Here is a 19107-nt window from a genome sequence, read left to right on the forward strand (position 1 = left end):
ATTCCTTCCCTTTCTCTGCTCTCTATCCATACAAGGTGTTAATTGGTTCAACTCTGTTTCTGTTTGCATAAGAGATCTTGTTGATAGACTAGTTGTCATTTTGATCTATGTATATTGGATATTTGGATATAGCTCCCCTAGTCTAACTTGTATTGGCCTCAGTAAGGAATTTTATTCAAGTGTTAATCATGTTTTTAATTGTTGTTGCAGAAGGAGACTTGGCATGAAAATTTTGCAGCAAGCGCCAAATTAGGGCTTACCATGAAAATAAGTTTGACTAACTGGATTAATAGGATTGGATCCTTGGAGTTGCTCATTTGCATTTTTTTTATGTTGAAGAGTTGTTTGCAATTTATTGATACTGAGGGATCCATTCAGAAATTTTCTCCACTGAATATGGGTCCCACTGATTCGTCTCATAACTCCCCCATTACTGTTCTCAGATACAATTAAAGATTTTCCTCATTTAAAGTGAGATTAACTTTCAACAGCTTTGAAATTCGAACTAACGTGGGAGGCAATATTATTTAGCTTTGAGATTCGTGCAAAGTTAAAAAGAACGGTCCGAATTCAATAATTATAAAAGAATACCTTACCTGGCCACCTGGGCTGGGGCTGGGACGATGTGAATTCCCCTCAGTACTTGGCAGTTGGCACTACTTGAGCACCCATCTGGAATTCAGATCCAATGAAATAACTTAATTTTTAAATTTTAGATTAGGACCGTCCGATTTAAATCTGCGGCAATTCATTCAAAAGTAGAGCGTCCACAAGCAAATTCGAATTCTAAAACAATCTGGAACAACTGATTCGAATTGGGCGGTCCCGATCCAAAACCTAAAAATTGGATTATTTTTAGGAGATCCGGACCCCTAAAATCTGCCGCCATCGCCTAGGCGGAACGAATCCTCTCCAATTTCTCTCCCCTCTTTGCGAAGATGTGTTGAAGCTTCGGATCAACGAATTTTGAGAAGAGATTCTCCGATTGAAGCGGGTAATCTTTTCGTTTTATTATATCGCTCCCACTCTTGTTGTTTGTAGTTCTAACTATGCACGACATGCTAAATGATACATCAATCACGAAATTGAAGAATACGGTTTCCAAATCGATTTCATTCTCTTTTTTTTAATTACAATCCTCGAAACTGACTTTTCACTGAGTACGAGGTTCTTCAATTGAAATCCCCCCTTCTCATTCTCTTATTGCATACCATTAGAATCTTCCCTTGATTAAAATGTAGATTGGTTTACTATAGAAAGCATCACTATATATTATATAATGTAAAGCTTGTTCTTCAATAAGATGGAACATGGAAATCTTATAAATTGTAGGACCATAAAATACAACTCTGAGGTTAAGTGCCTTAATTTATGTTATTATCCTTTTATGCTTCACTAAATTTAATTTATGTTATCATCCTTGTCTTGAAGAATGACAATTAGTTTGGTCTGCTATTCTTAATTCAATAAGTCCATCTCTGTCCATTTTTGTTCAAGCCCCTTAATTGAGAAAATTTAATTGATTGGGATTTACAGCTTTCCTTTCTTAATGCGGCACTTGTTCGCTTTTTGTGATCTTTTAGTTGATGGTCTAAAGCTTAATTACTTATTGGTCAACTAATGCTTGTGTAATAGGAATTGGTGGGATTCTGGGGGTTTCTGTAGTTAGTCGCATCATTTCATTTGAAGCTTTATTTTTAATATTTTATGTGATTATTCCTGGTTCTAGTTAGTTGTTTTATATCCAAATCACTAACATTGTAGAAATGATCAAACCAATTGTTACTGCATATATAAACACAGAAGTTCCCTGTCTAGAAAGCATGTGGTCTTTAGCAACATCATGTCTATAATCTATATTATTTCTTAAAATCTGACATGCAGATCTTCCTATTACTTGTCATATACTGTAAATTCATAGTTCTGTGAAGCTCATTAAAAAACATCTGCTCACGTGTATATTGACTTAGGATTGATGCAACTTCTTGGAAGACATGCTTTCTGAACATCAAACAATGAAAAGCATTGACAGGATAAGTAGCTTGCCTGATGATGTCTTGACTCATGTCCTCTCCTTCTTGAGTGCAAAATATGCTGTGCAGACTTGCATCCTTTCCAAAAGATGGAGAAGTACTTGGGCTTCTGTGCCTGTGTTGAAATTTGATTATATGGACTTTGATTGCAGTGATGGCTCTGATGATGACCCTGAAGATGACATTGACAAAGAAGCAGTGAAGTTTGACAGGTTTGTGAATGGTGTGCTAGAAAATCGGGGGCCATCACACTTGGACACAGTTATATACTATGCAGAATTTTGGCTTGGCCCTCATGAGCCAATGAAGTGGCTTGACCGTGCAGCTCGCCTAATGCCCCGGGTGATCAGAATCCTCGTAAGTGGAGTTGATCAGTTGAATATTCCTAATTCGGTGTTCTCTTGTGCAAGCCTAGAACATCTCGAGTTATCTGTTAGCATCGATGTGATAACTACAATTAATCCGCAAGATATAGTCCTACCTTCTCTCAAAATTTTGAAGTTGCACTATATGAGGCTTAGTGACGATTTCATGCAAAAGCTTTTCGTGCGCTGTGCTGCCCTTGAAACTGTCAAATTACGTTATTGTGGATTGTCTATATCTGACATTTCTTCCAACATGTTAAGACAATTGGATTTTTTTTGTTGTCGGTTCTTTCGTCATATGAGAATTTCTTGCCCTAGTCTTGTTTCTTTGTCCATCAGATCTTTTAAGAATAGCAACAGAATTATTTCACTGGAGAACATGGCCTCTCTAGTAAATGCAGAAATCAGATTGTGTGGGATTGATAGGGAAGTAGATGTTGATGATCTGCGAGATTCAAACATTCTCAGTAGTCTTTCAAATGCTACAAATTTGAGGCTTCAATTTCATCATTGTCCTGAGTTTGAGGTAAAGTGCTTCTCGGTCCTATAAAACAGAACTCTAATTCAATTCTTTGTTGTTACTTGGTGGGGGAACAACAAATGTTGTGACTTGTGACATAGAAACACCACCATGCATAACAAAAGCAATTTGCCCTTTTGTTTTTTTGAGAACTTGGTAGTAGCTACCAAGGAAGCAATTTGCCTGTTGTAACAGTTTTTGGTAGAATAAGCTATGTTCAATACAAAAAATCGTAGTTTGTTTGATCCAGATATTTGACTACCTCGTCTTTTTCTATACTGATTGTGTATGTTATGTAAGTTGTCATCACAAAACTACCCAGAAACTATGGTTTATATAGGTTAATGCGGTCCTTTATTTTGACCTGAGCAAGATTGATTGAATGTATTGAAATGTTATATGATGTGATTTACAATTTAAAATGGCCATTTCCCTTTCCAATTTTAACATGAAGGGGCAATTGAAGAAGGATATTCCTCAGTGCAGAACCTTCAACAACTTGAGGAGCTTGGATGTTGGATGTTGGAACATGACTGATTTTGATCTGGTAGCTTTTTTTCTGGAGCATTCTCCTGTGCTACAACAGCTTACGTTGAGGCTCAGGGTATGTATTCTCTCTCTCTCTCTCTCTGTAATGGTTAACATTCTCTAACTTTTACCATTTTTATAATTTAAATAAATGTCAACAACAGGAAATTTAATGTAATACTTTGATATTTTGTCTGATTTTACTACATTGTTTTCAAATTGTGTGCACTAATCAAGCTTATTTATGAATTGTTGTCTGTAAAGAATTGGTTCTGCTGTTACTTTAATACTCAAGTTAAATGGGATTAATAAACCAAATTATATTGCACAAGTATGGTAACAGTTTGAGCTCACTATTATCTATTAGTCTAAGCTACCTATGCTGAGAGGTTTTTGTTTTCACATTTTTGTTATTCTAAGTTTGTTACCATTAACGTACATAGAGCTTCGGTTATAAACAAGAAGAGCCCAGACAAGATGCAGATTCTTTGTTCCAGCTTGAGTACCTTGAGACACTCAACATCGATTGTTGGAGTAATGATGAATTGGCCAGCACACTAGTCAATATGTTGGGTAGACATGTAAAGCTTATAGGAAATATTAATATTATCTGAATTTGTTAATATCATCACCTAAGTTTGTCAAACTTGATTTTATCATCAGGAAGGTTTGTTTGATGTGGTGTGCTGAATTAGATACATTACAACCTTAGCATTTGTTTGGGATTTAATTATATATAAATCAGAAGAATAACTGTATTTTGAGATCTCGTGGCTGTGTTCGGTCCAATGTAACTGTCATGTTGTCACAATTATGGTATAAGTTTGTGCCTGTTGTTTTCCTTTTTCTTCCTATGGATTTTATTTAGCTTTCAATTACAAAACTAATTGTCATTCTTAGGTTTTTTTTTCTTACTGCAATTTTTTTTTTTAATTTTGGTGGTTTATGAATCACTTGCGCAATATCCAGTTATTTTGAGTTGTACAGGACGAATTTTGAATTTAAGTACATACAGGGGAAAAATTTACATATTTACCTTCTATTTCATAAGATAGAACAAAATACTCACATCTCGAAATTCTTAACAAAATGTCTTTGTGGACTTCACTTTTTCCCTCTTCCCCTCCCTCCCACTCCATTTTTAATCTATAGTATTTGTTTTAGTAAAATTTTGATATGCCTTTTGTATTTATAAAACATGGCAAACGAAGTTCTAGAGATTTATTTTCAAACTAATTAAGAAAATCTCCGGATACGAATACATTAATTTTTTTAAACAATTATAACAACGACTTATTATTATTATTATTATTTCACTTCAAACTAAACATTGAGGTTATGTGGGAATTAAGGCCTTATCGTTCTAGTTTCTATCATTAATTTTCTGTCTTTTATGCATTTTTAATTTCTGGTGTTTATAATTATCTTTTAAATTAGGTAGCAGTTCTTAATTTTCCCTAAAGAATGTGTAAGGCTGAACCTAAATGCTATAATATATGTCTACGTGTTTCAACATAAAAAATAAAAAAAAAAGCTGGTTAGGTTAAGTCGTTAAGAACTTTGGATTGGTATTTGGTGCTGATATATATCGATTTTTATATCGAGCTAGTGTTTAGTTTAAAGTGAAAAAAAATAATATAAAAAGTCATTGTTATAATTGTTTAAAAAAGGTGATCATAGGTTTGTATTCGAAGATTATCTTAATTAAATTTGAAAATAAATCTTTAAAAATTCGTTAGCCAAATTTAAAAAAATATAAAAGGCATACAAAAGCTTTTTGTTTCTGTTTTTTTTTTCTTACACTACTCAGGGCAAAACTAACAATTCTGTTTTTGATAATCGAATGATTTGATTTCCTTAAAATTATGAATTAAACTATCATTGACTTAATTTCAAATATAAACAATAATCATGTATGATTTTTCAAAGTATGTTATTTCTATATCTAACAATACATTTTTTTAAAGAGAATATCCAACAGTACATTTAAAATGTAATCTTTTGATTTTTCAAACTTTTTATATTTATACACAACGTCAACTAAATGGAATGTTATTTTTCATATCACATTTGTATATTTACTAAAGAAAAAAATATAGAGTAAAAATGGAGGAGTGAGAGGGGATGAGAGGCAAAAAGTGGGGCCCACAAGAACATTGTTATGAATTTTGAAAAAAGAGTATTTTGTTCTATGTTTTAAAATAGAAGTGAAAAATGTAAAATTTCCCATTGGAACGCTTACCAGAGTGCATTTGCAATAATTTTTTTTGCAGCCAAATAGAGTTAATGAAAAACGGAAGAAGTTAAGAGGCAAATGAGAGAGAAATTATATCGTCAATATGTAAGCAAAGTTTACAAGAAAGACAAATAATGTAGAAAAAGAGAATGCGAGTCAGCTGACTTTCATTTTTTTTTTTTCAAAAAATTTCAATTGGTATATATTAAATTTTCATTGATTTTTTCAGAAAAATTTGGACCCCCATTTGTAATTGAATTTTTCATTTTAGCTTTCATACTTATAAAATAATAATTATTATTAATTTAATAACTATAATTTTTTTAATTAGCATATTATTGACCTTAATTGATAATATTTCGGATATGCCACTGATTGATACAGTAAATAATTCACCTTATTTATCTACGGCCTTAATATAAAATGAAATCCATGATTTCAACATTTATATATTTTGATGAACATGATAATTTTGATACTATTAGTTTAATAAAATTCTTTAATAAAACAAAAAACACCACTTGCTCAATTAATTAAGAATATCCCAAGACTTAAACTCACTTTTTCTAAAGCAACGCCATGCACATATTTTAGTTCCTTCAACGAAATATACGTGAGATATTCATTCAAATTACATGTGAAATCCATGAAAAAAGGATTATTTAAGATCTCATTAAAACACGATGAAATTTATTCAGGATGTGAAAGTTAGTTATTATTAAGCTCGTAAAAATACCGTGCAAAAATATTTAGATAAAAGTTTGAATCATTAATTAAAAGTATGCATTAAAATTAAGGAAATAATTTAATGTTTTAATTTAGAACAACAACATTATTTACTTTTATAAAATCATATTGTGTGCCTTCTCTTGGGAATGATATTTTGTTACTTTTACTCGTATGATCTCACAAACTAATACCATTACTTATTCCGTAGTTTGCCAATTATTAATTATGATACATAAAGTAACTTATTTAAATCAATATTTCATCCTTCAACTTTAAATGAACTTAAATATTATAATCTTGTATGATATAATATTTTTTTAATGTAAAGTTGTCATATTATCATTGGACAAAAGGAAATACTATTACAAAATATATTATGCGCTGTCGAAAGTTACATGTAAATTTTCAATTATCATTCATCTCTTTAAATATGAACAAAAGTAATGAAAATAAGTTTTTTAAAAAATACTAACAAATGCGTATCGCATATTGTATGTATATACAAGGTTTGTTGGATTAGATTTTTGACCAAAACTTTAACCTTAGACTGTTAGATAATAAGAATCCTGAAAATTATATATATCAATAATACTTGTATTAACATAAGTTAATTGAAAAATGAAAAATATCTATTCACCTTAATAAAAAAAAATTATAGAACTAATAAAGCGAGTGCATATAAACTATTAAAGTTTTAATAAAATTTATTATGTTAATCAACAACTTCAAATAATAATATGAACTCCAAAATTTATTAGTCAAAAGAAAAAACTGATGTGAGATACCCACAAGTTCAATAGATCTAGAATTATTAATCCTTCTCTTCGAACTAAAAGAAATAAACAACAAATATATATATTTTTTAACAAATAGCTACTATGAAATAGCTAACTCTTTTTTCCCACGATTTTATGATGCAAACATTTTGTTTATTTTTTCTGAGTAACTAATGACTTAAATGTATTAATTAGAATAATTTTTATATCAACATAAATTCTTAGATACAAATGTAACTTGTTAAAATTCTAAATTTGTAAAGATAGATAATGAACATCGTATCTCATTTATGAGAAAAATTTGGATTTTAAATTTCTTAATTTGCAATATATTAATTATCCACAGATCTTAGCATATATGCAGTCTTAATCAAGGGCAAAACTGATATAAAGAAAAAATATATATTTCAAAACCCTCAATATTGCATTTTGAGCTCTCAACGGTTTAGATTTAACGTTTGAAGTCAATACGATAGGTTTTAGAGTTGAATTCACAAAAAAAACAGTGAACTTACGAACACCCTAGTTCTACTCTGGTTTTAAATATTGTTTTGTTTAACTTTTTTTTTTAGTTGAGATTACCAATTGTACATACCAATGTTATCAGAACCGGACCGGAAGTCGACTCGATAAAGCTTTGGGTCAATGGTTTACTGGTTGGACCGGTGAGTCAACCGGTTCAACCGCTGATTTTTTATATCTTATATATTCACCAGATATATGAATATTGTGCGCATTAATACTCATATTTTCATAATATGTGTTAAGCTAAATTTATTGATTAATATTCTATCATTTAAGCTTTTCAGCAAATACTTTAATAGCATTCAACTTTACAGTAGGAGCAAATCAAAACGAACTTAAATTCAAGTGCTACATACAAATTCAAATTCACTGATTAGATGAGAATGAGATTAGTTACAACTTGTACCGACGAAATTTGAAATTAAGCAACTTTTCTTCATGCCATTTGAAGCTTAAACCTTCAGGTGTTGGGTTGGTGTAAGCCCTAAGCAGAGATCAAAGGACAGGACTAAAGGAGTGCAGAAAAGAGCAAGTGATATGATATTTCTCTAATTCTCTCCGCTAATTAGGTGATTTGGTTGATTCCTATTTTTATGGGTGAAGGAGAAAGAACTTTAATGAAATGAGAGATCGGGAGAGGGGAGAAAGGAAGGAAACTCTGAGAGTGAATAAAATATGTTTGGGAACCGGTTTATTTTACTAGACGGTTCACTGATTTTTTGTTAAGAACCGGACAATAACTCGGTTTTGACTGGTCTGACAACACAAGCGGTCTTTTCAATGGATCAAACCAAAAATCTTCTGGGTCCGGTTTTTTTCGGTTTGACCGCCCGGTCCGGTCCGGTTTTTATAACACTGGTACATACTACAGAAAACCACGTAAAAATGGTGCATATCAGATTTAAATGCATAAAAAAACATGATCTTAAAAAATAGTAGTATCAGGTACTGACACCAAAATAAAATATTAGCGACAAATGACAACCATCATAGATTCAAAAGAAATAACATACAGCACTCATAAAACAAGGCAACTACTAGTTACATATATATCACAACTAACAAGGCCTTTATGCTATGAAAGACCGCTTCATGCATCAACATTGGACTTCTCCGGTACAACAGACTTGATGGAAGGCTCTTTGCTGACCTGGCATGCACGGACAGAAGTGCAAATATCGTTCTTCTCGAGGAATTTCTCGCCATTCAACAAAATAAGAGGGGCATATTGTAAAACTAGCTTCTTGCACTGTCACATAATAAAAAATTATTCTCACCTCTCAAAGTTCAACATACAAAACCAAAGAACCAGATAGCATAGAAACTTTAAAACTTTAAAATTTACATAATAACTTTCTTATTATGCGCTATTAACCCCAAAAAAGACTTTCATTACTCATTTTCATCTTCATGGACAAGTGAGAAGCGGTCAAAAGAGTATTCTTTTAGGCCCACCTCGAAATGGTAAAAATTGGGCACAACTACAAATATATCACATTAGAGGATATATATACCTGCTGTGTTCTCTATGTTTTACTTGGCCGGTACAGGGTATAAAGCAATTAACCCCTCATTGGTATAGACAAATTTATTTTTGATTTCAACTGCAGATAATTTTCAAAGAAATAAATTATATCTACCTCCTTAACATGGCTCTGGACTTTGCTACATTCTTTTAGAAGCATCTCAAGTATCTCAAACTGCCATTATTAAAAAAATATATATATATTAAACCCAAATACATTAGTTCCATAAAGCAAAAAAATGAAACAAAAGGATACTTCCGATAAGTACTGGTCCCAGGAAATATCATAACGCCATGCTAAACAATACATATCATGTATACATACCCTCATATAGAATGACGAAAACCACTTCACACCACTTTAGTTCTTCAAAATAATTCCCAAACTACCCTCCATTTTCTCCTTGTAAACTTTTTGTAGATTTATGGGATTATTCCATTTGAAATTCCCCTACAAACATAATAGTAAAATAACTCACCTGGGAATCAGGGTCTTGGAGCTTGGTGAGAATTTCCTCGATCATATGGTGGCAAAACTCGCAAGTGCTATTACCATTGGTCGAAAGAGCATTCTTGTAATAAGACAAGGAACTCTCACACAAATTCACCTCCTTGCAAAGATCTACTGGGTTTATCTTTGAAATCTCATTGAAGAAGAGCAAAGCATAGTAGTCTACCAAAGTAATACACTGCATGCACATCAGGACATATAAATATAATCTTAGCACAAACTAAACATCACTATAGAGAAACAACTAATAGATGTCAAGCATCACCAATGCTTTGGATACAGTAATATAGAGAGACCAGAGGGACCAATGTATAATACAAAGCTAAGTAACGAGTGAGGCTATGATCCTATGCATAGCGCAGATTGGACCGTATTACAGGATCAATAACTCCATTTCCAAAGTTCAAAAAGTCAATTTGTCCGTTCAACGTGATCTCCATATGGAAAATGTACTTGACTAAATTTTACATTTTTTAGAATTTCAATGTGATCTTCATAAAAAATCAATGGTCTAGAATTTTTAGATCGAATGATTTTTTACCTATCTAAAAAAACAGTAAAATTTGATCTACAAGTACATATTTAAATGGAGATAATGAGCAGTTCAGATTGATTGTTTGGACTTTGAAATTGAAGATATTGGTCCAAAGTACAGACCATTATGCGCTATGCATAGTACCATAGCCTCACTCGCTAAGTAATTTATTCAGTACCTGTTTTTCAAAGGATTTGATCTGAGAGCAGGCATGGTGGAGGGTCTCTATGATTTCTTCCTGTGTTTTGTTTGTGGCTATGTAGTCTACAGCTTGAGTTGTGAAGTTCTCACACACTCCACACAGCTCATTGTTCTTCAACTTTGATTTTACCACAACATACTCAGTAACTAAGAGAAATAGAAGAGAGAACCATTAGGCACTCCTTTCTGAAGCAAATATAAGAGATAGGAAATGTTTCCTACACGATTTTTTTTTACCAGATAACTGGTACTGCACTGATTAGTCATGAATGTTGGTGCAACCAAATGTCAAAAACAAAAATGCATGTTGCTGCAACTCATTGTAGAGCCACAAAAATCTGAATGAATAACCTGAATGACCTGAGATCTGAAACCAACCCCCCAACCCCCCGCCACACACACACAAGAAACTAACAATCTCAGCTGACCTAAAATAAAATAAAAAAATTAGGCTGATGTACAGAACAAAAAATGTAATTGCAAAATAACTTTTCATGTTATTAACACAAACAAAGTGACCCAATTCTAAAATCTGAACCCCACATGATCCACAATGCAAAAAAAAAAAAAAAATTGCGCCAAAGCAAAACTAACCAGGACCTGAATTGAGTTGAGCCAAGCCCAACATTGCAGAAAGACCAAACACAACCTGTTATGAACTGACTTGAAGTCAACCTGAGATACATGTTTTCTATTCTAGTTTCATCTAAACCAAAAATCAACTAGCATAACAGAAACAAAAAGGTTTGCTAAATAACAGTTTCATGACAGTATAGATACCAGGTATTAGTGTATCTGTTAATACTTGTTTTAACATAAATGATCTCTCATACCTATGACATCAGCACTGATAAAGCTTCTGGCATCGGCAATGGTACAGCAAAACACCAGAAGAAGAACCAAGAAGCCTTCCTTTGATCCCATTTTAAAGCTACTTGAGAAACACACAACAGAAAAGAAACTTATTTTTTTAACTCAAATCATTGTAATATGTAATCAATATGAGATCAAAGAAATAATAAAAAAAATATATATGTATATACAACTAGGCGCCATACTTGTAATGAAAATTGACATGTGACAAGCATATTTAAGAGAACTTTTTAACATCAGAAGAACCATACTTCTTCTAGCAAAGAGGAGATTATTGAATTTGGCCGGTACCAATTTCTTCATTTACTGATCATTTTTTCTCAAATAAAATCCCATTTAAGAGGATCTAAGCACCAAACTCTTTTTTCAATTTGATTAACCTAATTTACAAAGACGAAACCACAATTTCCTCATTAATCCCCAAAGAAAGAAAATAACCTAAAACCACTGAAAAAAAAAATATATATATATATATATATATATAATTCTGATGACAAAGAAGCAACAACAAGCTTGATTACGAAGTCTCTAACAAAAATTGGGGTTTAAAACCCAAGAAAATTGTTTAAATTTTTTACCTTTCTTTTGGGGAAAGAGAGAAAAAAAAAGTTCTTTCGAGTCGCTATAAAAATCCTATGTTGTCTATTGTAAGCAGGATTCTATGATTAGGATAAGAAAAGGAGACCGACACGAAAGTCATCTCTGCAGTTTTGAGTAAACAGGAGATCTCCAGTGCTAATTATTAGGGACTGCTGCCTCTATATATTGGAATGAGCATTTTTGAAAGCAAATTAAAACTAAATAGATATCTGTATAAAATTAGAGTTTAGCCTAATTATTGTATTAAAATAGCATTTCCGATATAAAAGGGAAAAAATTACAAGAACCCATATATTGTACCTTGTCAATTGAAACTCATTTTAAATTTATAAATTTATAAATTTTTTATTTAATCATTAATATTTAGTCTTCTAATTATTCAGTTTGTGAGAACAAATTATTCATTTTTCTATTTGTGATACATTTATGCATCACAAGTTAAAAAAATAAATCATTTATCCTTACAAACTGATCTATTAGAAGACTAAGTATTTTCTTATACAAATTATCATACTTTTATTTTTTTAATAAAGAATAAAATAAAACTTTGTAAAATTAAAAAGAATTTTAATAAAAAAGACGATAAATTAGATAGATTTTTTTAAAAAAAATTCAAAAGAATATATATATATAGGACTTGGCTACGGTGCTATGGGTAGCTAAGAGGCCTCCCGTGCTACGGCTCAATATTCGACTTTTCAAAATTCTAACGGTCGATCCGAATCGTTCATCTTGTTCTCCATATTAATATGTGCTTGGAGACCAAATTTTACATTTTTTGAAAATTTTTTACTATTTTTTTAGATTTATTGAAAATCGCTGTTTTTCAGACAAATCTGGACCATAAAAAACAGCGATATTCAATAAATCTAAAAAAATAGTAAACAATTTCCAAAAAATATAAAATTTGGTCTCCAAGCACATATTAATATGGAGAACAAGATGAATGGTTCGGATCGACCGTTAGGATTTTGAAAAGTCGAATATTGAGCCGTAGTACGGGAGGCCTCTTAGCTACCCATAGCATATTAGCCAAATCCTATATATATATATAATATTACATATTTGTTTTAAATATGTAATTTTTTATATACATGAAATGATGAAAATGTCCCTTTTATTTAAAGTCCGGTTCAAAGAATAAAAAGACAGCTTAACCTGAAGGGTGGTCCCTACCGTACGGCGTTAGATTGTTGTTCTCTCTTGTCTATTTATTTATTTTTTTATTTCCTCTCTTGTCTATTTATGCATGTGCATTTTAATGGTTTCCTGCCTACATGGCGCTTCAACTGGAGATAGTCGCTCTAATAATCATGAAATGCCCCCTGGCCCCATTATTGTTCCTATCATTAGTCCTTTTGTTGAATTTAATTTGGGTACATTGATTAATCGGAAGAAAAATAAATTAGCTTTATTTGATGAATCAATTGTCGCTCTCGAAGGGAGAGGAGTCGATTTTTTTTTTTTTAAAATAGAATTAAATTTAAATATTTGAACGAAACAAACATCTTGAATTTTGTTTTTATAAAAAACTGTAGAGGCAAAAAAGGTATTTGCTCCACTACATATAAAATAAACATAGTAAACTGCCTTTACGGATTAGTGGAGCTATTTTTCATAAAAACCAAATTCAACTTGTTTCATTGAAATATTTAAGTTTGATTCTATTTTTTTTTTTTTTTAAATCCAGAGGAGTCCATATCCTCAGCATTAATATTTGTTTAGAATCTCGATTGTTTGATCAGAATCTGTAATACATAATGTTTTTTTAATAGTTGTGCCAATACGAATTGGATGGTCCAAAATTATTTTCCAGTAATTTATTACGGGCAAATTGGTAAAGCGGTAGAAAAATAAATTAGCTTTATTTGTTGTTTCATCATAGTTTTCCTAACTATTGTTGGGTACAAAAAAATTGAAATGAATATTACATAATTCTCACGTTTGTATTCAAAATGAATAAAAAAGCATACGAGTAAAACTTGTTCAAAATCTCATATTTACCTAAAACACTGAAATAAACCCACAAAGTAACTTGATTTTAAGAACTTATATTTGATTTAGTAGTAAATGTACATAGTTTTCATGTGAAAGGTTATGAATTTGAAATTCACAAAGTAGAAAAATTATCTATATTAATACACAGAAAATTGAAATGTGTTAGATAGCTTGAACTCTAACCCATATTTCAAACAAAAAAAAAACAAAAACAAACGCATTACACGCATCCAACCTAGTTTAAAACGAACGGTTATATTAAAGAAATACTTTTTTTAATGTAAATTTACTGAAATGTTGATCTGAACTATGTTTGAAAAATGAACCCATGTAATCCCACCGTATTAGTTGTGACTATATTTGTGCAATTTCAAAATGTCTCAATTTTAATTGATTTTTGAATCCAATAATTCCCATGTATATCTGCTGGGACACCCTGCAACCTGTAGCCACTGCAGAGAACAAAGGTTGGTGGCTTGGTGCTAAGCTACCAAAGTAAATTTTCAAAAAAAAATTACATTTTACCAGACAACCATTGGTGTGTGGTACTGTGGTTTGAGCCAAAGCCAATGGTCCCTTGACACAACAAATAAATAAATAAATAAAGGCATAGACAACTATTTAACTATTTCCTCAGTTTTCATTAAATAAATTTGTATTCATGGGCCAAGCAAGTACTTGAATTTGTCAGAGCTTACAACTGTTGACTATTTCGTACATTTTTTTTAAAAATTACAAAATTTGAAAGTTTCTAATGTAACCCACAATTTTTTTTTTTAATTTCGTTGCTTGGTTAAAAGGCCACATTCTTTTTTTTTTCTTTTTTAAGTAAATGTGGAAATTCAGATCACTCAACTATTTAATATTTACAAAAAAAAAAATTGCATTTAGATTTTGAAGCTACAACTTCTTCCACATAAAATATTGTCTTAGACTACTACATCAAATGTTGATTCTTAATTCTAGATTGAATTTCACTCTTTGTAATTTAATTTATATATTTGCTTGCTAACATGGATTTTCTAAATAACTATATCAATTCTTGTGGCATACTTTAGTAAGAGTTTTGCCTCATTTGGCAGTTTAAATCAGTTATACTTTATGTATTGGTGAACTTTGTACATAGCCTTCTTCCAAGGAAAAAATAAGAAGTATTTTCTCAATAAGCATTCAATTTGAATAAATGCAAAACATCAAAATTACCAATCAATATTTCAAATTGGAGAAGTATTTATGACACTTAAAGCTTAGGTTAGTCAAGAGTGTCTAACCCCTCTTATAACTTAAATTTTAATTATGTATATTGAAATTTAATTAAAAATTATTTTATTTAAAGACTTTTATATAGTTCAGTATCTCTCATAAAATATCATATGTGGGCATATTATAGTCCAATAGTTAAAGTTCTATTTTGTGAGTGTAGAGATTTAAGTTCAAATCTTGTCTATTGCATATTACATATTTTAATTTCTCAAAAAACAAACATATTATATATTTTAAATTTCAACTTTTTTCTATCAATATTTTCCAGTTCCGCTCCTGATGACATGAAAAGCCGATATAGGAGAAGCACATATTTGTGGCTCATTAATTTCCCGTTTAAAGTCAAAATTTCACTACTTCAAATAAAAAAGGCACATATTTGTGGCTCTTTCATTTCCTCAACGACGCTTACCAACAAAAAAAAAAATTTCAAATTAGTTTGATTAATATGGTATATGGAACAGTAGAATTGACAAAATAACTTTCTATGACATGGCAGATCAGCACCGGCTTTTTTTTTTTTCTATGGAAGAACAAATTAGATTTTTTATTTTTTTAATTTCGTTGCATAATCAGTGGAAGACAATTTTTTTCATTTTACTATTTATATTTAGTCTGTGTTTTTCTTGCCAACATGAACTCTGTAAAATAATATATCAATTTCTTAGTAAATAATTTGGCTCGTGGGGCCGTTTTAAATCAGTCATGTATTTGTGAACTTTGTACATAGCCTCAGTGTAATAAAATGCGGTCTATGCGGCCGTATATGCGTATGCGGTTCGAATCCGCATAGAAAACCAATATGCGGTTTCAAATCGAATCCGAATATTATTTATTAACAAACCCAATTCTAATTGGATCCCAATAATTTAATTTAATAGGATCACATACACGATAACCAATACAATCCTATTCTCATCCGGACAAAGTCCAGTCAAGTGTGCTTTACCCCGCCCTCAGCTGCTTCCTTTTATAGACTCTGGAGAGATGTTTTTTTTTAATTAGAAGTGGTGGGACTAAAGAAATAACTGCGCAGCATCCGGACATTTTCTTTCTTTCACCGCAGATTTGCATTTTAAATGGGCTGACTGGACCACTGGGCCACTGGGCTTGAATCATATATTCACAACTTAATCAAGAAAATATGGGTTGAAGAACAGTGCAGCACGTAAACGCTTTGATTACATCTTTTTAATTGATCTTACCTATTAATTACCCATTTATTTACCAATTATATTATATGTGCACATTTAATATCTGTAATAGTATAATTTACCCATTATTTAATCACTAAATTGCAAATGAATACTCGTAATAGTATAATTTATTTAATAACTTCCGCATATATAAATCCGCATGAAAACCCGCATATGCGGCCGTATACCGTATATGCGGTATGCGGTGGCCTTCCGCATACCGCATAGAAACCGCATTTTATAACACTGCATAGCCTTCTTTTTTCAGGAAAAAAAAGAGAGAATTTTATCAATTTGAATAATGCAAAACATCAGACTTATAAATGGAACCGAATACTCTGCCCACAAGGGGGCAGGAAAATGCTACCCATAATTGAGTATAGCCAATCTCTAATTGACACATGGCATTCACCTTTCAACTCATTGATGAGAATCTTTTAATTTACTTAATTGATTATAGATGACAATCTTTCCTCTCTTCTCTGTCTTCTCATCTTCTATTTCAGATTTAACTAAAAAAAAACAAATAAGCTCCGTTCCCTTCTCTAATATCTCAATTGTGAGGAAAGAAAATTTCAAAGCTTAAACAATTTCTTGCCACAATGATTTCTTGATTCGTGAGATTTTGTTTGACTTGTCCATGATGATGCATACAGGTCTAGGTCTAGATGAAATCCCATTGATATTATGTAGGTGAAATGAGCATATATAAACTTGCTCTGTTAGGTATCATTGTATGCGTGGACTGGCCAAAAGCAGAAATCATACAAAAAAATACACAAATACAAAACATTGATAGGAAAATGCTTTAATAAGTAGAATAAAAATAGAATACTGCAATACACATCATAATTTGTGTCCAGCCATGCAATGGCCTCATGTGCAAATCAGGCCTCTCTCCTTGAGTTCGGTTATAATTTCATCTTTCTGATTTTTTCACTTTTTTTTTCTTCTTTATATAACTTTTTTTTTCTTCTCTTACTATTTCATTTTGAAATTTAATAAGGCCACAAATGTATTGAGTCATCAGTATCTTTTAGTCCTTATTCTTCTTAAATAAAATCATTTCTATTTTTCCTTCTCTATACCTACCCAACGAATTGTCAAAATTTATATATTTAATGAAACTAAAATTGACAAGAATACAAAAGTCTTCATAGTTTGTAATTGATTAGACATATGGTCTGACTTCATAATACTTAAGCTGTGTGAGGTTTTTGTAGTCAGAAAAGACACATTTAGTTGTTATATGTTTTGTAATAGGCTTGTTTACTTCTCCAGAGGTGTGTGCAGACAACAAGTTATTTCATTTCCAATGTGACTATGTCAATTTCATATTCAACTATTATCATATAAATGTTAAAATATTTTGCAACTTGATTTAATTCAAATAAATTCTTATGAATCAAGAAATCCTTGTGGCAAGAAATTGTTTAAGCTTTGAAAACAGTCAAGAGATTAGACAAGGGAACGGAGCTTTTTTTTTTTTTTTTTTAACTAAATCTGGAATATAAGGTGAGAAGACAGAAAAAAGAGGAAATAATATCTTCCATAATCAATTAAGTAAATTAAAAGATCCTCATCAATGAGTTGAAAGGTGGATGTCATGTATCAATTATAGATTGGCTATACTCAATTATGGGAAGGATTTCCCTGCCCCCTTGTGAGCAGAGGATTCGGTTCCCTTATAAATTCAGATTTAAAATTCGACAAATACTTGTGACAAAAAAGGCCCATATACAGAGGAAGCAATTAATTTCTTGCTTAAAAGCATGTTTATTTTTTTATTTAAAAACACATGTAGGTAAAGACATTAACAACACTGCTTTAATTTTGTGCAATCTATGATTAATAAAGTCAAAATAAAAGAAGAAATGCATATAACTTCTGCTTTGCATGAAACTAAAACAATATTGTCAATGTTTACCACACATTTGTGACTCTTTCTTTTCCTAAATCACGCTAGACAACAAAAGTAATAAAATTATAAATTAATTTGATTAATGTGAGTTATCAAACAATAGAATTGACTAAATTGATAACCATTCATGACATGAAAGGTTAGCATTGACTGATTGACACAACATCAACACAATTATTTGCGGCTCTTTCATTTTCTAAATCACGCTAAAGTAAACAACAACATGCAAATATAAAAACTGTTTCAAATTGATATGATTATTGTATTGTGGCTTATCAAACAATAGAATTGACTAAATCGATAACCTTTTTTGACATGAAAGGTTTAGCATGGGCAAAACATCAACACAATTCGATTGTGAAATAAGTTCTTTTTTTTTTTAAAAGAGGAGGGTTCAAATGCCTCCATTTTTTGTGTCTCCACCATGTCTCTATTTTTTAAAACTTTAATAACTCAAAAATTAAAACTTAAAAGTCAAAATAAAACCGTTAGATGTGATCTATGTTATTTTCTCTATGTGCTCATAAAAAATTATCACATTTTAATTTTGCTTTTATGTGAATTAATAAGTTCAAAAATTAACGTCTAGAAATCATCCATATTAATGCATTTTTTACAAGCTCTTGATGACAATTAAAATAAAATTGAAATATCATAATTTTTTACACGTGCATAAATAAAATGATGTAGATCATATCCAATGCTTTTATTTTGACTTTTAAGTTTTAAATTTTGAGTTATTAAAGTTTTAAAAAATAGAGGCATGGTGGAG

The 19107-nt window shown here is 31.0% G+C and overlaps 2 protein-coding genes across 3 annotated transcripts; one reads left to right on the plus strand and one right to left on the minus strand.

Moving 5' to 3' along the window:
- The first annotated feature begins 937 nt into the window (after positions 1-937).
- Positions 938-4164, plus strand: LOC144575062 (F-box/LRR-repeat protein At3g59200-like). Its single transcript, XM_078325185.1, has 4 exons — positions 938-994; positions 1971-2924; positions 3373-3522; positions 3890-4164. Exons 2-4 carry the CDS (start codon positions 1995-1997, stop codon positions 4058-4060), a joined length of 1251 nt encoding a protein of 416 aa, XP_078181311.1. The 5' UTR covers positions 938-994; positions 1971-1994; the 3' UTR covers positions 4061-4164.
- A 4454-nt stretch (positions 4165-8618) lies between these two features.
- On the minus strand, positions 8619-12059 carry LOC144574670 (uncharacterized). Of its 2 annotated transcripts, none has more exons than XM_078324679.1 (6): positions 11936-12059; positions 11318-11415; positions 10462-10631; positions 9717-9926; positions 9353-9412; positions 8619-8961 (listed from the first exon to the last, which is right to left on the minus strand). In XM_078324679.1, exons 2-6 carry the CDS (start codon positions 11406-11408, stop codon positions 8803-8805), a joined length of 690 nt encoding a protein of 229 aa, XP_078180805.1. In that variant the 5' UTR covers positions 11409-11415; positions 11936-12059; the 3' UTR covers positions 8619-8802. The 2 variants fall into 2 exon arrangements, with proteins under 2 accessions (XP_078180805.1, XP_078180806.1); XM_078324680.1 differs by having other exon boundaries at positions 11318-11418; positions 11936-12029.
- Positions 12060-19107: the final 7048 nt, after the last annotated feature.

The sequence above is a fragment of the Carex rostrata genome, chromosome 23, assembly GCF_964058835.1.
Source record: "Carex rostrata chromosome 23, lpCarRost1.2, whole genome shotgun sequence".
Lineage (NCBI taxonomy): Eukaryota > Viridiplantae > Streptophyta > Magnoliopsida > Poales > Cyperaceae > Carex > Carex rostrata.